We start from the raw sequence: 17,913 nt of genomic DNA on the forward strand, positions 1-17,913 counted from the left end.
ATGTCCTCTGATTTTCTTATTTCTTCCTCCTCCAACCCTTTTCCCTGTGTCTCTCTCCTGAAATTAGTGAATGGAGGTTGATTGTTTGGCTTCATTGCTGGCAACAAGAACGGGCCTCTGCTCTGAAAAGCCTGTGTGTGTGTTTATGAGCATGTGTGTATGAGAAGAGTACAAGTATGCAGCTCTGAGAGCACAATAACAATCTCCTTGTCATTCCTTTGAGCTGGAATGCCATGCATGCTGGATAATGATTGAAGGTGGGGGGGGGCAAAGCATCTGAGGAAGCTCTTTATTTGTTTGCGTTACGCCGTGCAACTGTAATGTAGGACACACAATAATACAGTGATTACAGAGGTAGATGCGCACTAATCAACATGCACACAAGCATAGAAAATAACTGAGAATGCACAAAAACACGCACCCATTCTTACATTTGTTTCCCACGGTGTGTGATGTGTCACCAACCTCTGAATGGCTCCGATTCACACACTGTTCTGAGAACAAACTTAAACACATCCACATGCTATAGGAACGGTACTATAAACAACACGCCCTCTACGTGAACTGAGCCTGGATGAACACACAAATGCACACATGACTGATTTTACACACATTCAGTCAGACTAACAGGGGGAGCAAGTGACAACTAAGGGTCAGGAAACCTAATGACATATTTCACAAATTGAAGAAGAGATTAATGAAAAGAGGAGACAACAGAAAGGAGGGCAGGGGAGACTAGGAGGAGGCCAGCAGCATGTGGATCACTTCCAGACAGCTGGTATTTCAACCAATTTTACATGTTTACCATACCCATAAGTGACAATTAACACATGTACTCACTAAAAGCTGCACACACCCATTCAAGTAAACTGTGGACAAGCAGAGCTGAACTCACACTGCTGATAGTTGACCATCTTTCAGTTGTTTTAGAATCTTCAAATTGATATTATTTTATTCTAAAAAGAGAGGTTTATGGCAAGGGTCATATAACATTGCCAAAAGCTATAACATGACTGACAGGTATGATTAAACTTGAGCATGCTTGTTTTACATGTTACTAATGGGGGCACAACAAGCATGAAAGAGGTGGAGATAAGAGCATTTAATCGTGCAGGTGTAACCATTTTATGAAACTTTATCAAGGATTTGGCGGAATGTACTACTGGATTTGACTTGAATATGCAGATGGCATGTTGTTAGTTTGTTAGGGCTATTTTATACCTTCACAGTGATAACATTCTTTAGCCATTTTCCCAACACAGATGGATAGATGCCCAGTCCTACAAAAGGCTAACAATGACTTCATAGACTTCAGAGTACAGCTGACCAGACAAAGTAGACTTTTGTGTTACTAAATCATAAATAACTTCACCAACACAACAAAAAGCAGCCCATGCCTCAGGTTGTTCCATGTATTTATGAGACTGCACCCCAAGTGGTAGCAAAATGCTATAACATGTAGACATGTAGGCAACATCGGAGCGTGTACCAAAAATTTTGTTCATCCCTTTAGCCTGCTGGATTTATATTAGTAAAGACATACTATGCAGAATATTCATAATTGACCCACGTGGACAAATAAAAGAATTGTGTTTAATTTAATAAAAGAAATATGACCTACAGACCTCTCAATAGTTTCTTATGGCCCACTAGAAGAGACACAACATTTCTTTTGGTCAGTTGTGGGCTAGCTGGGGTGCAACCCCTGAGCTGGAGGGGTTCAATCAACAGATTACATTTTTGTGACTGTTTCAGGTTTTGCTGTTAGATTCAATTGAATCAACTTTGATCCCTCATTCTGCTGCTGCGCAATAACGACACATTCTCATTACCATCTCATCACATACGGTTGCTTGGTCAAGAGCCATTCGCTTCAGTTTTCAGTGCACAGGGTACCCCCTTTCTCGTCACTTTCTGATGCACAGGCAAATGTTCTAAAGCTGCTTATTCAAACTTATCCTTCAGCAACAGTGAGTGACAAACCAGCTGTGCAAACAGTAAACAGTGATAGGAAAACATCATTCTACCGTGCTTGCTTATCAATAGCTAACACTGGTCGTGTAAGGAGGTCAGATGGGAGGAGGGGGATAGATACACCACTCCTAAACAGACAACTATGAGATGGATGTTTTTCGAGTCCTTCTTTTTTAAATCTTTGTTTTCTCTTTGCTCTACTACTATACTTTTTATTTTTTAAAGCGCTTATTAAGGTTGGGCATTAAAAGTACTCTGTTAACATTTTCCGCATTGCCATGGCATCACGTCCTAAAACTTTACCAGCTTGGGACATCCCTTTATGTTCTACAAATGATGCTTTGCGGGTACCCTTTGCATTGAAAACTGATGAAGTGGGCTCCTGTCGAGATGTCAGTATGTGACAGGCTTGAAAGGGATAATAAATCTGTGCATCAGTTCCACCTTAAATGGGCAGCGTTTAAAGTATCACTTCCTTGTATTGCTGTTAGAAATTTGAAGTTGCCCATTTCTGAAAAAAAAATGAATAGATTAATAAATAAACACCATAAGAAGTTTAATTTCCTTTTTAGGAGTTTGGGTATGGTTGCCTCAATAGGGAATTTGGACAAAAAAAAACAAAAACAGATGTTTATCTCAATATCGACAGAGAATTACGCAAGTTTGTGTTCTGAAATCCCCCTTGCAAGTGGGATGTTGGAACCCATGCAACTCAATAGTTGTACTATTTCCAAGGCACTTCAAATGCAGCATTACTCAGCAGTAGAAGGGAAGAGGGGAACAAGTTTGAAATTAAGTGCTCACCAACACTAACTGCTAACCTTTATCATAATTTGTCTCTAATGAAGAAAAGATCGTATGCGTGCACTAATATTACCCCTCCACAGATGAGGATTAATATGAGTTGGGCGTCATACTAGTGAATGTGCAAAAAAAACAACAAAAAAAACCAGGGGTAACTATGCTGAGTGATAATATTATTGTATAAGCTGCTTTGTAGTTACTCTTTAAGCAGAAATGACGGAACAAAATTAAATGAGGAGATGTTATGAAAATGGGGGAGGCTAGATTTGGATACAGAAACACATCCAGTCACATCCTGATTGGACTAATTGCTCATAATGCTACAGTAGCAGGCTCTGGATGTCATTAAGTGTGTGTTGGCTTTGTGGCAAACTAACAGACAGTGTAATCACTCTGAACCGCAAAACCCCTGTGGAGGGACAACAAACAAACTGACCCTTTCGTCTTACAGTCTCTGAACAGTAATGACTATCAGTGCCACTTTCTCTGCTGATTACTGCACACGCACACACGCTTAGAGCAGACAAAATACTGCATGCCTAAGACAGAGCACACACTTTTTAAATGTGGTAGACCAAACATGGGCAAGTGCGAGGAGAAAAGAATTTATAAAGCAGTACTGTATGTTTAACATATTTGAAAGACAGACTTGGGAGTCCTTACATAAGAATCCCAAAAATGCATAACCACACGCACACACACACATACCGTCCGCCCTTCCCTTCCCTGAGTGACTGGTAATCTTTCCCTTCATCTCCTGTCTTGTGCTGCTCTGCTTGTTTGGGTTTTTCCTAAAACAGCAGCTCTGCATCGATACAGAGATACAAAGCAAACTTTTCATAAGTGAAAAAGTTACTTATATAACATGTGTGCGTGTTTACCAAATGCTCCCATACAATACAACAACAGTCCAATGACCTGATGTAATGTTCTGAAGACTGTTAATAAGGATTTACTGTTCAAATTTAAGTCTGTTGGACTAACATTTGTTGAAAAATAAAATTAGCTTTGTGTGATATTTCACAGTATTTAAAAATATATTATTATTATTATGACTATTCTTATACGGCAGAGGAGGCTTTTAGAGTCTTGTGGTATAAAGACCGTTTCAGGGGATTTTCTACCCTCAAAGGAAGGAAATCCTTGTGAAAAACAGTAGAGCTACTTGGAATTTGTTGGCATGGAAATAGTCAGATTTTAAGATGTAAAGAACTGTGTCCAATAAATCAGACATCAGCTGCTAAGTTCAAAAGACAGATATCCATGAAGAAAACCCATGAATAGTTTTTTTTTTTATCATGCGATATGCCAAAAATGTTTTCCGTTTCATTTCAGTGGAATTTTTTTTTCAGCACCTGTCTTAAGAGCAATATCTGAGTCTGATAAATTATGTTTTTCTTTTCATAACTTGATGTGTAAATGATTGATTACTTGAAGAGACGATGAGTGGAAGCAGAAACACATGCTAAGCATTAGCAATCAATTAAATAACAATCATAACGAGGAGCAGAATTTTCCTTAAAATTCTTTATATTAAAAAAGAAAAAGTTAAGATTCACGAAAGGGGCAGTCTCACATTTTATTGAATAATCTTGAAGACTTATAACACTTTCATATCTGTCTGGAAATTAAGTGGATTGTCTCTTTGTGAAGCTCAAAAGTCAAACATACAGTCTCAGATGGATTGATTTTGTGTGTATAGTGTTATCAAATCAAAAGAAAGTCATGGCTTAGAAGACCAAAGTCCAAGTGAACCAAACTGATCTATTGAATTAATTTGATGTATTAGTAAAGTCTACGGTCATGCTTTGAACTGTGAGACTGCATTTCAGTTCTCTGTGCTTTAAACTCAATACTAACATTAGCTACAGTATCAATGTGCTATCAAAGCAAAAGAAAATTGTGGCTTAACAAGGCAAACATCCTAATGAACCAAACTGATCTCTTGAATATATTTTATTTTTAGTAGAAAGATCTGCAGTCGTGCCAGGCAGAATATCAGCACTCTGTGCTTTGAACTAAATGCTAACATTAGCTACGATATAAATGCTAACCTTGACATTTGACATACTAATATTTGTTAATCAATACCAAACTTTAAGTACAGTCAAAATTTAAGAAGAACACGGCCACAAGTTAGTCATGCTAGCTCTGAGAAGCAGTGTATTAGGATCACTGTTGGTAGGGAAACCTTTTTTTGGAAAGTGGGGGTTATAATTTGACTTCTTTTAAAACTCTCAACAAAGCCCATCTTCTCGTCTACTGTAATGCCCCCCCTCAGCATAAATTATTCTAAATGATGGACATAACCAACATAATGTCACCCATGAGCTTGTGAACTACACTTTGAAACGAGTTATGTACTTCTATGGTTGCCATTTGGATAAGGGCACGAGGCAACACAACAATTTAATTATGAGATTATTATGATGTTCCCACAACACATTATTTGAAAGGAGTGGAAATTTTATGTAATAATTTCATGATAGAATCTGACATTCTTTGGATGAGACTCTTTTAGAGCCAGAGATTTAAAGACAGGGCCTAGTGGCCATCAGTGGTTTCGCACTCAAAGGCTTTTCTGCATTTGCTTAATAAGTGACAGTAAGTGACTACATCCATCTTTTATATAGTCAAAGGATTTTATCGAATGCTTTGCATGCCAATATAATACATTTAATGAAGAGGTCAGTATTGTTCCAGTACATAAGAGCCCAAAAAAACAGAACAAGCCAGTATAGTGGATGTAATAATTATAATAAATTATTAGATTATTAGATTTTTGGCCTCTATTTTGGCAGATTTTGGTCTATGTTTATGACAGTTTAGGAACAAACACTGATACCATAGCAAAGTTTGTCCATTAAACAGAACTGATAAGTTTGTTTTTCAGCTGCACTATCTATATTGGTTACGATTTTTTTAAATCTTGTCTTGTGCTGCTCATGGAGATATTTATAAAATGTTTGTTTAGTTGGGTGTCAACCCCCCAAATGAGATTATAAATTGATATAGTTTTCCCACAAGCTTTAAAAAATAAAAGAGTTCAGTGCAGATCAGGGTTCAGTACAGTATCTATGTTGATCTAGTGATATTGTTTATTATTATTTAAAATGTCTTTGCCTATGTGTTGTAAAGGAAACCTTCACTTTCCTGTGGAGCTTCTCTGATTACAGCAAAACAGGCGTTCAGCTTCACAGCATTTCTTGTTTGTAGAGATGGCTGTGATAGAAGCCCCGCTCTGAAACACTATAGTTGTTCTCCAGCAAAAACATTGTCTTTTAACACCTTTATCAACCCATTCATATATCAACACCCCCATTTAGAATACAAGTTGATATAGCCATCTCTTGAATTTGTTGTAAGCAGATGTTTATCTGACCAAAGGAAGCAGAAAAGAAAGAAAGGTGACCCCTCCTGTAATCTGTTATAAACACGATTGCCAATATGAAGTCAGCAACCGATTTGGTCTGGAGGTATCAAGTCTTAAAATCTTGATTTCACAAGAGCAAGTAAAAAAGCTGCCCACAGGGCATGATCACTGCATGACGATTATCAAATCAAGTGAGACTGGAAGAAGGTGTCAGTCTGTCAAAACAAGGCTGGAAAGGGAGAGTGGCGTAATCAGCATTACGGCTGAAAACAATTTTGTTTGCACTGGAGTTGTAATTACTGGTTAGAAACTCCAATGAATGGTTTTTCTGACTAAAATTTATTTGAGATGGACAGAAAAGACTACTGCAGCTTGGATTATACTTTTGTAAAGGTTAGATTCATGCAGACCTTAGGGTCTAGCTTTCTACCCCACGCCAAAGCTACAGAATACTGTGTGGCTTTCACGTCCGCTGTGATTGGTCTGCTTTGTATTCTGTGTTTGCACAGTGCATATTGCTTAGCTAAAAAGGTGATTTGTTACCAACAAATGTGTGAGAGTAGGCTGGAGGCGTTGAATATGTGCACTATTTATCAAAGTGTACTGTTTTTTAAGCTTTTTAGCATGGCCAGAGGCCATGTACATCAATGTGTTTTCTTAAAAAAAATAATGTTAGAAATGAGAAATGAACAATACCTTTTGAGACTGTGAACGTACTGAAAATTCAAAGTTATGAACTATTACCATGAATTAGTTCATTTTAATGAGTGAGGACTGAACTTTGAGCTAGCTCTTGTAAAGCACGACCTTTCACAACAGTGGCATTAGGCAGATATAAGTATAAAAACAGTATACTGTTTTTCGGGATTAAGAGTAAACACTCAAATTTCGAGAATTTTCTTTCACAGCCTAAAAGATTTACAGCAACAGTTTTTAAGCTTGACAAAGGCATAAATGTTGGGAATAAATGATATGCTGACTGCTCTCATCTTACCACGTGGTTGGTCCGGTCTCTGATGGGTTGGTATCCAGGTGCAGGAATGCATTGCTCGGCGTGGCCGTTACAGAAGCAGCTTCCTTTCACTATCAGATCGTAGATGGCAAAGTGTTGAGTAGGAACTGCTACGTTTGCGGAGGAGAGGTCTTTGGTCTGGCAGGGACACATCTGACGCTTCAGTAACCGGATTCGGATGTTGGTCACTCTCAGCTGCTGCTGGCCCTCCGCTCCAAATGGATCCAGAGACTGCCACTTCGGGAGGGTCCTGTAGATCACCTAATGGTCAGAGAAACATGCTTTGTTAATTGAAATAGTTTAGCAATTCTGTCTTACAGCTGCTGTGTTCTAAAGACTCAAATAAACACATGGCCAGTGTTTTGTACTGACCAAATCTAACGGCCTGGTTAACTTGCAGGTAGGAACTTGTCAGAGCTATGCAAGTTGTTTGATAAAGTCACCTCAAGGAGTCAAGAGTGTTTGAATATGGTAGAGAGTGAGCAGCTGCAGCCAGGTGAGTGGTGCAGCAAGAGGCGGGGCTAAAAAGCATATTTACACGTGCATGCATATTAAATTAGGTGTCATCTAAGACATTTGAAGGCAATTAAGGTATTGTTTTCATGGGACAAAATATTAAAACATCATCTTAGGGGTTATTAAAAGTGTTCTCTTTTAATTTTCAAACATAGAATGTTACTTTGAATCTTGTTAGCCGAAACAATGACGTTTGGTGATGGGTCTCATTTTGTAACTTTAAAGACACTTGAAAGGCTCAAAGCTATAACAAGAAGAATAAGGGCATTCCAGAAGCCCAGTTAATATCTGAAATGCCGTAGCATATTATTATACCTTAACCAGTATAGACAAAATACTCACTTTCTGCTCTGGTACCTTTTTTGTTCACTCCTGACAAATACATAATTACTGTATTTTATAAGGCAAATTTTGATGAAGATTTAGTTTCTTTGAGTTTTTTAAAAGAAAAAAAAACATGGTTTCACACCATATTTATATTGTTTTATTTAGTTCAAATAGCAATTTAGAGAAATCACCAATATGATTGGCTTACAATTGATTGAACTAACTTTAAAGAGAAGACTCATTTCACAGAACTAATTTATAAAAACACTTTAAAAAACAAGCTTTTATAATGAACCATTTGTAGATTTTTATTGGTTTCTTATTAGTTGGAGCCTTATTAGCTTCCTTTTGAATAACTTAAACTAACAGTATAAAGGTATATATGCATTAGGTGTTTTATCTACTTTTTCTTTTTTTTAAGTATCTCAAAAGGCGTAAAACAATAGTAGAATTTGGTACTAAAGAACAAAAGACTCTCTTGCAGCTCCACTTCATGATTTAGAGAGATTAGACGGGTGACACAATCAGGCTCATTGATGCGGCTCATGTCACTACATCTGCCATGTTAATGGGAGTGTTGTTTTGGGATCATTTGTGCACTAGCCTATGACCTTACACCCTGACATCATTGGATGTGTCCTCACGTGATTATAAGGGTGCTGGGCGTCTTTACATGAGAGCACCCCCTCTCCTTCCCACTCCCTCTTTTTGCCCTGTCTGGTCCCTGGACATCCTTCAAATCGAAGATCCCTTTATGGGCTGCCATCACTATGGTTACTGCTGCCACTAGCAACCAGCACCACTGCTGTTGTTGGGCTGAAAAAGTTGGTGTCTGCCCCAGCTCTTTCTGTGACAAATAATGAGTATTTTCAGTGCGCTTCTTTACAACAGCTTGCGTTTTGTCAGTGATGTAATTGTAGTAGTTTTGTGTGTTTATGCTTGTTTTTTTTTTTTTAAGATTGGTCAAAGAAAAGTACCAATGCGGTTCCCTGATTGGCTGAGATGACTGGCTGGGAGTGTAATGGGAGGAGCACTATCAATTTCCCTGCTGTTGGAAAAGGTTACAGGGTCACAGCATTGTGGTCAGCAATTAAGAGAACACGACAAATAGCATGAGGGGCGCCGGTCCACAGGAGAGCGAGGAGAGCAGGGACAGACAAAGACTGGAACGAAGATGCAGCTCCACATAACTCAGGACCGGACAAAAGGCCTGGGACAGCACAGCGATACCTCAGCAACATCAGCACACCCATGTTCCCACACTGGCATGCACGCAAACATACACTGCCCAATCACATCAGTGTAGTGCATTCCTTTAACAAACATAAATTCCAAAAGAGGCCTTCTCGGAGCTTCTGTTCACAGAATCATGCCTTATAGTCTTCCTTTGAATGTAGAAATCAAATATTCGTAGATAGATATTCATCGCAGATATGCTGATGACTTTTGTGTTTATCTTGGTCTGTGTGCGACTGCATATCAAGCCAAGTTAGGGTCTTTAGGAGGTTGTAGGAAGGTAAGCTAGACCTCACCATCCTACTCTTTCTAGAACTCAAGCCAGGGAAGAGAGATAATCCCTCCAGTGAGACTTTGGTCAGCCCTAAGCCTCCGCTCAGCCTTCGTTTACCTGACTTTCATTAGAGTTTTTCCACCAAATTGGATCCTGTGCTGGTCCGGAGCCAGAGCCTTCAACATGGATGTGAAGTTGCAGCATTAGTGAAAGAACATGAGCTCAGTGTTCCTCTAATTTTCAGCTGTTTAATGTTTTCACGTCACCAATGCCGTTTATGACCATTTATATATAATTTGCAGTGGTGTTCAGAAGTACTTTTCAGTATTTGGAAATGCAAGTCAGCATTGCAAGGAGCATTCACAAACATAGACTGTTGTTTATAAAACAGCACCCAGACTAAACTGATGGAAATAAGACATTGGTTTTCAAGAAAAAAGTTGTGATCTGGAAAGGTGAACCGTCCCCCAGCACTGTTGCACATAAAGAGAGGTTTAAAATGACATAATGACATGGCTCTCTAGTGATATAGATATCCTTGGAGACGGAGATAAAATATTAGTGCCTGCAGATATGCAGAAGACACCCACAGTTATCTTACTCTGTGTGCTAAGTAAATCTATGTCCAGGATTATTGTGGCTCTTCGAGGAGTTTCAGGAAGCAAGGACAAAGTAACGCAAACTATTTCAGCTCACACACAGTTTGGCCGTTGAACATTTTATTGTGTGTAAAAGTATTTGAAAAGTCAGATGATCAACGTTCAGCTGCTCAGTTGTGTTGGTGGAGTTGTTGAGCTGTGTTTTCTGAAAGAGGATCTTGCTTACTGTAAACAGTGGTGAGCAGTGTCCTCTACCAGTACAAAACATGACTTTTGAATACCTGGTATACATTAAACCTGGGTAAAAAAAAAAAAAGTAGATTAAGTTTATTTGTGCATAAATTTTAACTATAAAGCCATGTTATCATGACTTAGTTTGACATTTTCATTCTTGCATGTGCTCCACAACATTATATATTCATAACAATGGTTGCATGCTACATAGTATAAGCTACATTTTGTAGAAGTGCAGGGACGTGCTGGCAAAGGGCGAGAAAGAGAAGACATGAACGAATTACAGTGTACATGCAGCTCTGTGGAGAACATCACCCAATAATATCATTATGAGAGTTGAAAAGATCAGATAGATATCTTTGAAATGAAAGCACATACTGTAAGTGAAAAAGTTTCACACCTGCCATAAAAATATGCACCAGATTTCAGGCTCTATGAAGCCTGAGGTGGCGAGTTCACTGTGGGCCACTGAATATCTTTCTTCCTGTTACAGGCTGAAAAATAAAAGTAAGCCCAGCTTTAACAGGCCTAATTCCATCAAAGGACTGTGGACTGTAATCTGGTAAACAGGCACAATGGGCATTGATGGAAGGAGAAAGACGGAGAGGGAAACAGAGAGGGGGGATGGGTGTCTAGCCGACGGTACCAACATCCATCAGAGCAACGGCACTTCCTTCCCAGTAGACAGACGGAAAGCTGACTGTATGTGTTTATCTGAAAGGGCACGGATGAGTGTGTGTGTTTGAGGAACTCCAGAAAAATGGAAGGACAAGTGTGTGTGTCTGCACTAGATTGGTCTGCCTCTTTCCCTTCCCTAAGGAGGTCAGTCTCTAACAAACGCTCACATTCTTCCAACCCAGCTGACCTCATAAATAAGACAAGGAGCCTTGAATACTTTCTCACACACGCACACACACCACCTTTTCCCCACATCACAGGTGAACACGAAAAGCTTTCAGCGCATGAGATGACATGCTTTCATGTTTGCCAGAGAAAAAGAAGAAGCAGAAAGCTGAGAATACCTGCTACCTGTAATCGCTCCCAGCTACGACCCCCCCTCCCGTTCCCAAACCTTCACTCCCACTTATCTGATCACAGAAGCTCTTGACACTCTCAGGCAACCCAGTATGCTTTGATACACCTTAAAGGCACACAAATCAAACACAGTGTGTCGTCGAGCAGTCACATTTTAAAATCTGCTCATTGCAGACGCGAGTTAAGGTTAATCCTTTCCGGGTTGATGACTTAAAACCAATTTGTGGTTTTCACGTCCCCTCGTGCGTGAAGTCTGCGTGTCGTAAATTTCTTCATCTGCACCACGAAAGCTACACCTTGATGAAAGCCGGCTTTATGGGCTCTGCGTCCATGTCCACAAACTAATTGGGACTCGGCAGATGCGAAACCACGAAGCCGGCTTTAATTAAGCAGAACAGAAGCTCTAATTTTACAAAACCATCATATGGCTGCAATTAAAGATAAGTCATCGCTTATTAATGTGTTGGTTAGTTGTTTAGTCTTCAGTGCACTGAAAAGAAGCCCATTACATACACCTAAAATCCAAGGTGACATCCTTAAATGGTTTCTTTTGTTGGCATGACAGTGCGACTAAACCTTTATTTTGTCTGAAATGCAACAAATCTTCACATCAAACACATAGAAATGAGTGCTGTAGTTTTATTGATGAAATAAACGATGTAATTTCCAGTAATACTGCAATAGTGCAATAACAGCTAAGTGATGATGCTCAGTGACAGCAAGCCCCGTTGGCTGATGAAGTCCACAATGTCCACAAAGTTAACTTTGTGTTTTCTCAGAATATTTCCAAGTTAAATAATCGAAAAACAACCATCCAGGTGCTCTAAAGTTTGGGGAAACTCATCAGACTGTAAATCATTCATTGACTTTAAGTTTGTACGTTCATACCAAAACTGAAACATATGTCCGTGACGAATAATCCTTTGATTATTGTCTTCGTTGATTGATTAGTTTTTAAAAAAAATTTTATCTGCAAAATAAGATGCAAATATAAACACATCCATCCACCACTGATATCTGATATTCTCGATATTCGCCATCCTTCCTCAGCATGTTTTTGCCACATCTTCTTAAGTGTTGAGATCATGATGTGGTCAGTTATCCACATCTTGCCAGTGCTGACTTGGTCACAAACCCTTATAAGGAAGAAGGAGGGAACGAGGAAGGAGGTGCTAATCCACTAGCGTTCATTCAAGAGGTTTGAGCACTGGCCTGAACAATGATTTCCACAGTCCTTGCACTGCTTTACGTGCCTCCCTCTAATGGTTCCTTACTTTTTCACTGCACTAGGGTTAGAAGTTAAAAATGCATAGTTTGGGTTAGAATTAGTACATTGCTACAGTATAGATGATTAGAAAACATCTCCATGGTTATCACTAACACATTTTACCGTATACGTTGCCATCCCACAATTTACAACGATGACAAACCTACCTTCTACACACTTTCTTGTGAGAGTGGGCAGATTTTGCAGTTATCAAACAATGGATCATAGAGATAAGCAGTGGGAGGCACTAATTACGCAGCCCGTAGATGAACAATCTCAAACCTCAAAAGAGGAAAAGCAAACTGTGAACGGAAATGGGAAGCAGCTGATGACGACTAATACTGCAGCTATGTGGAGGAGCTCTAGTAATAGCACTGTGTGCATTTACAAGACTTGTGTTGTGACTATATAGCTCTACCAATGCTGAAGAAAAGATACCTGCATGCAGATCTAGATCTTAATCAACTTGTAAAGTTAATTTGACTCCAGCTGTGGTTCAAGCAAATCTGCTCATAACTTTTTTGAGCTAATAACATAATCATATTTTAACTACTGATTTTATCATCATTTACATTTTCATCATTTTTATTATAGTTTATTTTATCTTATCTTTCATATATATTATTTTATTACATTTTTATTCAATCTTATATTTATTGCTATGATTTTATCAATTGTTCTTATTTCTTTCTTTGTTTAAATTTGAAATATTTTTTATTTCTACTGTTATAATGTCTCTGTGAAGCACTTTGAATCACCTTGTTGTTGAATTGTGCTATACAAATAAACTTGCCTTGCCTAATAAACAAAACAAACCAATTACAAAAGCTCTTTTGTTGCTGGAATAAATTGATTAATCTTTTCAGCTCTACGATGTGGTATAAAGCTTTGTTCTGGGCTCGCACAAGCTGTGTAACTGTCATTATAGGTGATGTATAATCACAGAGGCAGGGAGAAAGTGCGAACGGCTGAGTGGCGGGACTGAACATCTTGTCTGTCAAAGTGTGGTCAGACTTCTGTTAACCTCAGGGTCATCAGCTGAGGGGTGAGAAACCGAAGGCTACGCTTCCTGCACTGGTGCTTCATGCTTAGATGTGAAGTCGTAGAGAAGAAGAAGAAAAACACGCCTCCGTGCACAAAAAGAGGTGGTAGCTTACTTACTCGCAAACAAGCAGAGACATACAAAATAAGTCCAACACAGTTGCCAGAGTAGTAGCAGTAGTAGTACTTTGTAGTGGTGGTAGTAGGGTGTGAACACACATTACATATGGGAGCACTGCAGGGCTCCCAGAGCAGCACCGTGACCGGCGTGTTCCTCCACACGCATCTGTAGCGCAGCTTTCGACACACACCGTTTCAATTAAACATCAGTGGACCTCAGGGTGCCGCCTCCTGCTGAAGTCAAAATACGTCTATTAAACGCTCAATCACGCACTCGCACAACTTTCCCCACCTGGCTCTGCTTTAAATTCGCTCTGTGTGCCAACTACCCTGCTCGCATGTGGCGTGACTTACTGTAAAAAGCTAGTTCCAGTAGGAGGGCTAAGGATGGGGAGGCGCCATTGTCAGATCCATTGTTTTGTGGCATGAATTACCTGTCAAACACGGCATGTAAAATATGACAGCATTAGCACTTCATCTGCAGAGGGAGAAAATGCTGCGCAGGGAATAGGAAGCGCTGTCACCCCTCTAGCGTTTCAATGCAGGTGTGGATCCGCCCTCCTTTCCACCTGCGTTGACCTGCTTGCTGAGCGAGGTGGAAATTCAACACCTGATACAAATCTGATCATCAAAACTGCTTCTAGAGAGGAGGACTGAGTGCTGGAAGAGGGAAGGCGAGGAAAGTGGGAGTTGCGATGCAGTGTGTGTTTCAAATGTTGCACTGGAAACAGTTTGGGAATTCACTGGCTTACGTCTAAAGATTTTGTCTCTAAGGGAACAAGTCAAAATTTCCGGAATAGCCCGAAGATCTCTAAATAACAGACATCTGTGTAACAGTCAGATCAATTTTAAAAAGACACATGCCCACTCAAATGTGACTGAGTGACAAAAATGCTTCAAAAATCAACCAAAACACCTCCAACAACATATCTATGCAGACATCTACTTCTCCTACTTTCATAAGGTTTCTCTGAGAGAGGTCATAGTATGCTTTTTGGGGTTTTCCCTTTCCAGTTTGCATGTTACAAAAGCCCAAAGTCCACAGCAAAAGGAGTTATTATGAACATCAAACACATTTTCATAAAGCATGCCTGGTGTTTGGCACAGCCTCAAGCCATCACCAAGCATCTGCCTCACAGTTTGACCAATCAGAGCAGACTGGGCATTTCAGGTGGGGGGTCCTTAAAGAAACAGGAGCTGAAACGAGGCAGGGAGAAGGTGGCAAAAGGTGCTACAGCAGTGCACAGTATGAGAAAAACAATGTGGCTTTTAAACTTCTTCTCGCCTCTTTTATGCCTTTTTCTTCTTCTTTTACTTCTTTGTCAGAGGCGGCTGACAAACAGCTTATAGATACAATACCGGAACATTCTAGTTTGGAGTGTGTTTCACATTTTGAGACTCAAGAATCATTTAAATTTTGTTTTTCACCATTTTTCCTTGTTTTGATGTGCATTTATGAAAGAAAGTAAGTATAATGTTCAGTGTTACAGCCTGTTTATCTTGTACTTAAGTTTACCTCTTGTTTATTGATTGCTGTTACCTGCATGTGATTTGGAGACCTAATGAAACCTAATAACTCTTTCTAATTGTGGCTTCACATTAGTACTATACAAATATAGTAAACGTGTAAAATCATGCAGATTTATTTATTATTTTATAGATGCTGTATTTCGTTAGCTTATTTACACAAGAGGGCTGCACAGGATTTAGACTGGGTAATGGGGTATTAAATAAAAGAGTCCCACACAGGGCGCTACTTTGTAAACTTTGGTTATTCGTTGCATGTGTTGGTTCCTCTCATGTTCTAAACATTTTCTATAATGCAGGGACCTTTAGGCAATGCTTGGTTGATGTCATGATTGACATTTTTTAGCATTAGCCACCAACAGTGCCCAGCAAGGCCAATTAACTGAGCACTAAAATAAGGTAGTGTAACCTGTATTTTCAGTCGATTTTATTGAAATTTTGATATCAGTACACCCTTTGTGAAATGTCTGTATCTCCACAACTACAAGGAGTTACATCTTCAGTCTTGACTAATCTAACTTTACATAAAATGTCAACCTGTGTGCAACATTTTAAGAAAGTTTTCTTGTTGCTGTATTCAAAAATATCTAAACCCAACTCGTGGGAACTTTGTGTAAAGAGCATAATGCAATGCAACTCTTAAGAAAACAGGAGAAGAAGTTTTTAGTTCCCCAAATGTATAGGAAATGTTTCTGCTAATGTGCTGAGAAGCCATGCAGCATTATGCTATTTTGATCAACAAGACCAAAGACATAAAATCCACGTGACTGAAGGCTACCTCTTATGCTGAGCGAAAAATAGAAAAAGTATACCAGCCTTTGTCTGTTGCACAATGTCCTGTAAGAGCACAAATGACTTCCTGTGTACAGATACAATCTGAAACCTGAGCCGACTCCTCCAATAATAACAAAGGCTTCTCAAGAGCAAATGCAAATACACTAAAAGGCGATTGTCGCTGTGAGCAGAGTGTTGCAGATCAAACAGACTCTACAGCCCTCTGAGATTAACGTCACTGCCATAATGTGATAAAAATTCAAGACAGAAAGCTTTGTCTCACCTCTCCTCGGCTGCAGGGGTAAGCACCCGAATACTTAGAGGTGCAGGTGGCTCCATCCCGGCCTCCGCCTGCCTTTCCTTCCTCCAGCCCAAAGGCAAAGCTACAGTTGCTGGCGTAGTACTGCAGCATCTTCCATGTTCGCCCAAAGTCCTGCGAGCGCTCCAGGGTCATGGCAGCAGGCCTCGGTGATCGAAACACTATGATGAGGTGTGTGAAGTAGAACTCTGTCTCCAGGTCCAGCTGCATCGTCTCAGACTGCACTCCCTCCGCCGACTGCCACCAGGTGTTCGGGTGGCGGAATGAGGAGTCGGACATGGCCCCGGCCAGGTGGGACAGGAGAGGCAGGCCGGCATTGCATTTGGCGCACTTGGCAGTACTGCAAGCCAAGTTGACGTCAGGGTCGGAGTAGGAGCAGTAGAACTCGGTGCCGTTGTTGCCACAGACAGTCTGCGTCAGGACCCGGCGACCCAGGGCTAAGTTACCCATGCGTGGGTTGCAGGCCCAACTCTCACAGCGGGGGGCCACTCCTGCTCGAAAGACCTCCACTGACAGACCTGAATGAGTAGATGAAGAGAAAAAACACTGAACACATGCAGTTGGTAGTGATGGAACTTTCCAGAGACACTTAAGGGGTCAGATAAAACTCATCTGTGGTGGTTTTTAGTCACACAGGTAGGACTCATTTGAGTGAAATGCAATTTGTGCTGACAGCTTAAAGAATATTCTTGTCTAAATTACATTAAAAAAGACAAACGTAGTTCAGAGATTGTGAAACTTAACAAATGGATCCTCAATTCCTAAAAAAAAGTTGGCCGTAAAAAATGTAAAATCGAAACAGAATGCAGTTGGGACCGGTGTAACAAAAGACTGAAGTGATACTAAAAAGAAACAGCTGGAGGAATGTGTTGAATCTAAATGGGATGATTGGCAACAGGTCAATAGCATGATTGGGTGTAAAAAGAGCACCTTAGAGAGGCAGAGTCTCTCAGGAGAAAAGATGGACAGAGAAACAGCAAAATTATATTCTATAATTCACAGTCCATAAAACCATCAAAAGATTCAGAGAATTGGGAGACATCCCTTTGCACAAGGGACACAGCTGAAAAATGAATATTGGGTGCCTGTGATCTTCAGAGCCTCAAGCAGCACTGCAATAAAAACAGATACGGTCATGGAAATGACCAGATGAGAACAATTTTTAGTTTGTAAATGCAGTTCAGCGTGCCATCCAGAAATGGAGGTTAAAGCTCTATCAGGCAAAGAAGAAGCCATATGTAAACCAGGATCCAGAAACACTCCCATCTTCTTTGGATCAAAGGTAATTTAAAATGGAGGTAAAAGTGGGGAACCATTCTATTAAAATTTCAAATACATTTAATGTATATATATATATTATGGGGGGAGGGCATTAGTGCCTACGAAACTTGCACATCTGGAGAGATGTCATCAATGTGGAAAGATATACAGATTTTAGAGCAACATATTCAGGGAAGGCCTTGCATATTTCAGCAAGACAA

The 17,913-nt window shown here is 39.9% G+C and overlaps 1 protein-coding gene across 1 annotated transcript in view; it reads right to left on the reverse strand.

The window, feature by feature from the left end:
- ntn4 (netrin 4) overlaps nt 1-17,913 on the reverse strand; it is a 30,785-nt gene that overhangs the window by 11,222 nt on the left and 1,650 nt on the right. The window contains exons 2-3 of the mRNA XM_072377181.1: nt 16,397-16,950; nt 7,146-7,424 (exon numbers count right to left, since the gene is read on the reverse strand). Of these exons, the coding sequence (XP_072233282.1) occupies nt 7,146-7,424; nt 16,397-16,950 (833 nt within the window). The remainder of the gene's footprint in view (nt 1-7,145; nt 7,425-16,396; nt 16,951-17,913) is intronic.

This window comes from Leuresthes tenuis, unplaced genomic scaffold, assembly GCF_036924035.1.
Source record: "Leuresthes tenuis unplaced genomic scaffold, fLeuTen1.0.hap1 SCAF_23, whole genome shotgun sequence".
Classification (NCBI taxonomy): Eukaryota; Metazoa; Chordata; class Actinopteri; order Atheriniformes; family Atherinopsidae; genus Leuresthes; species Leuresthes tenuis.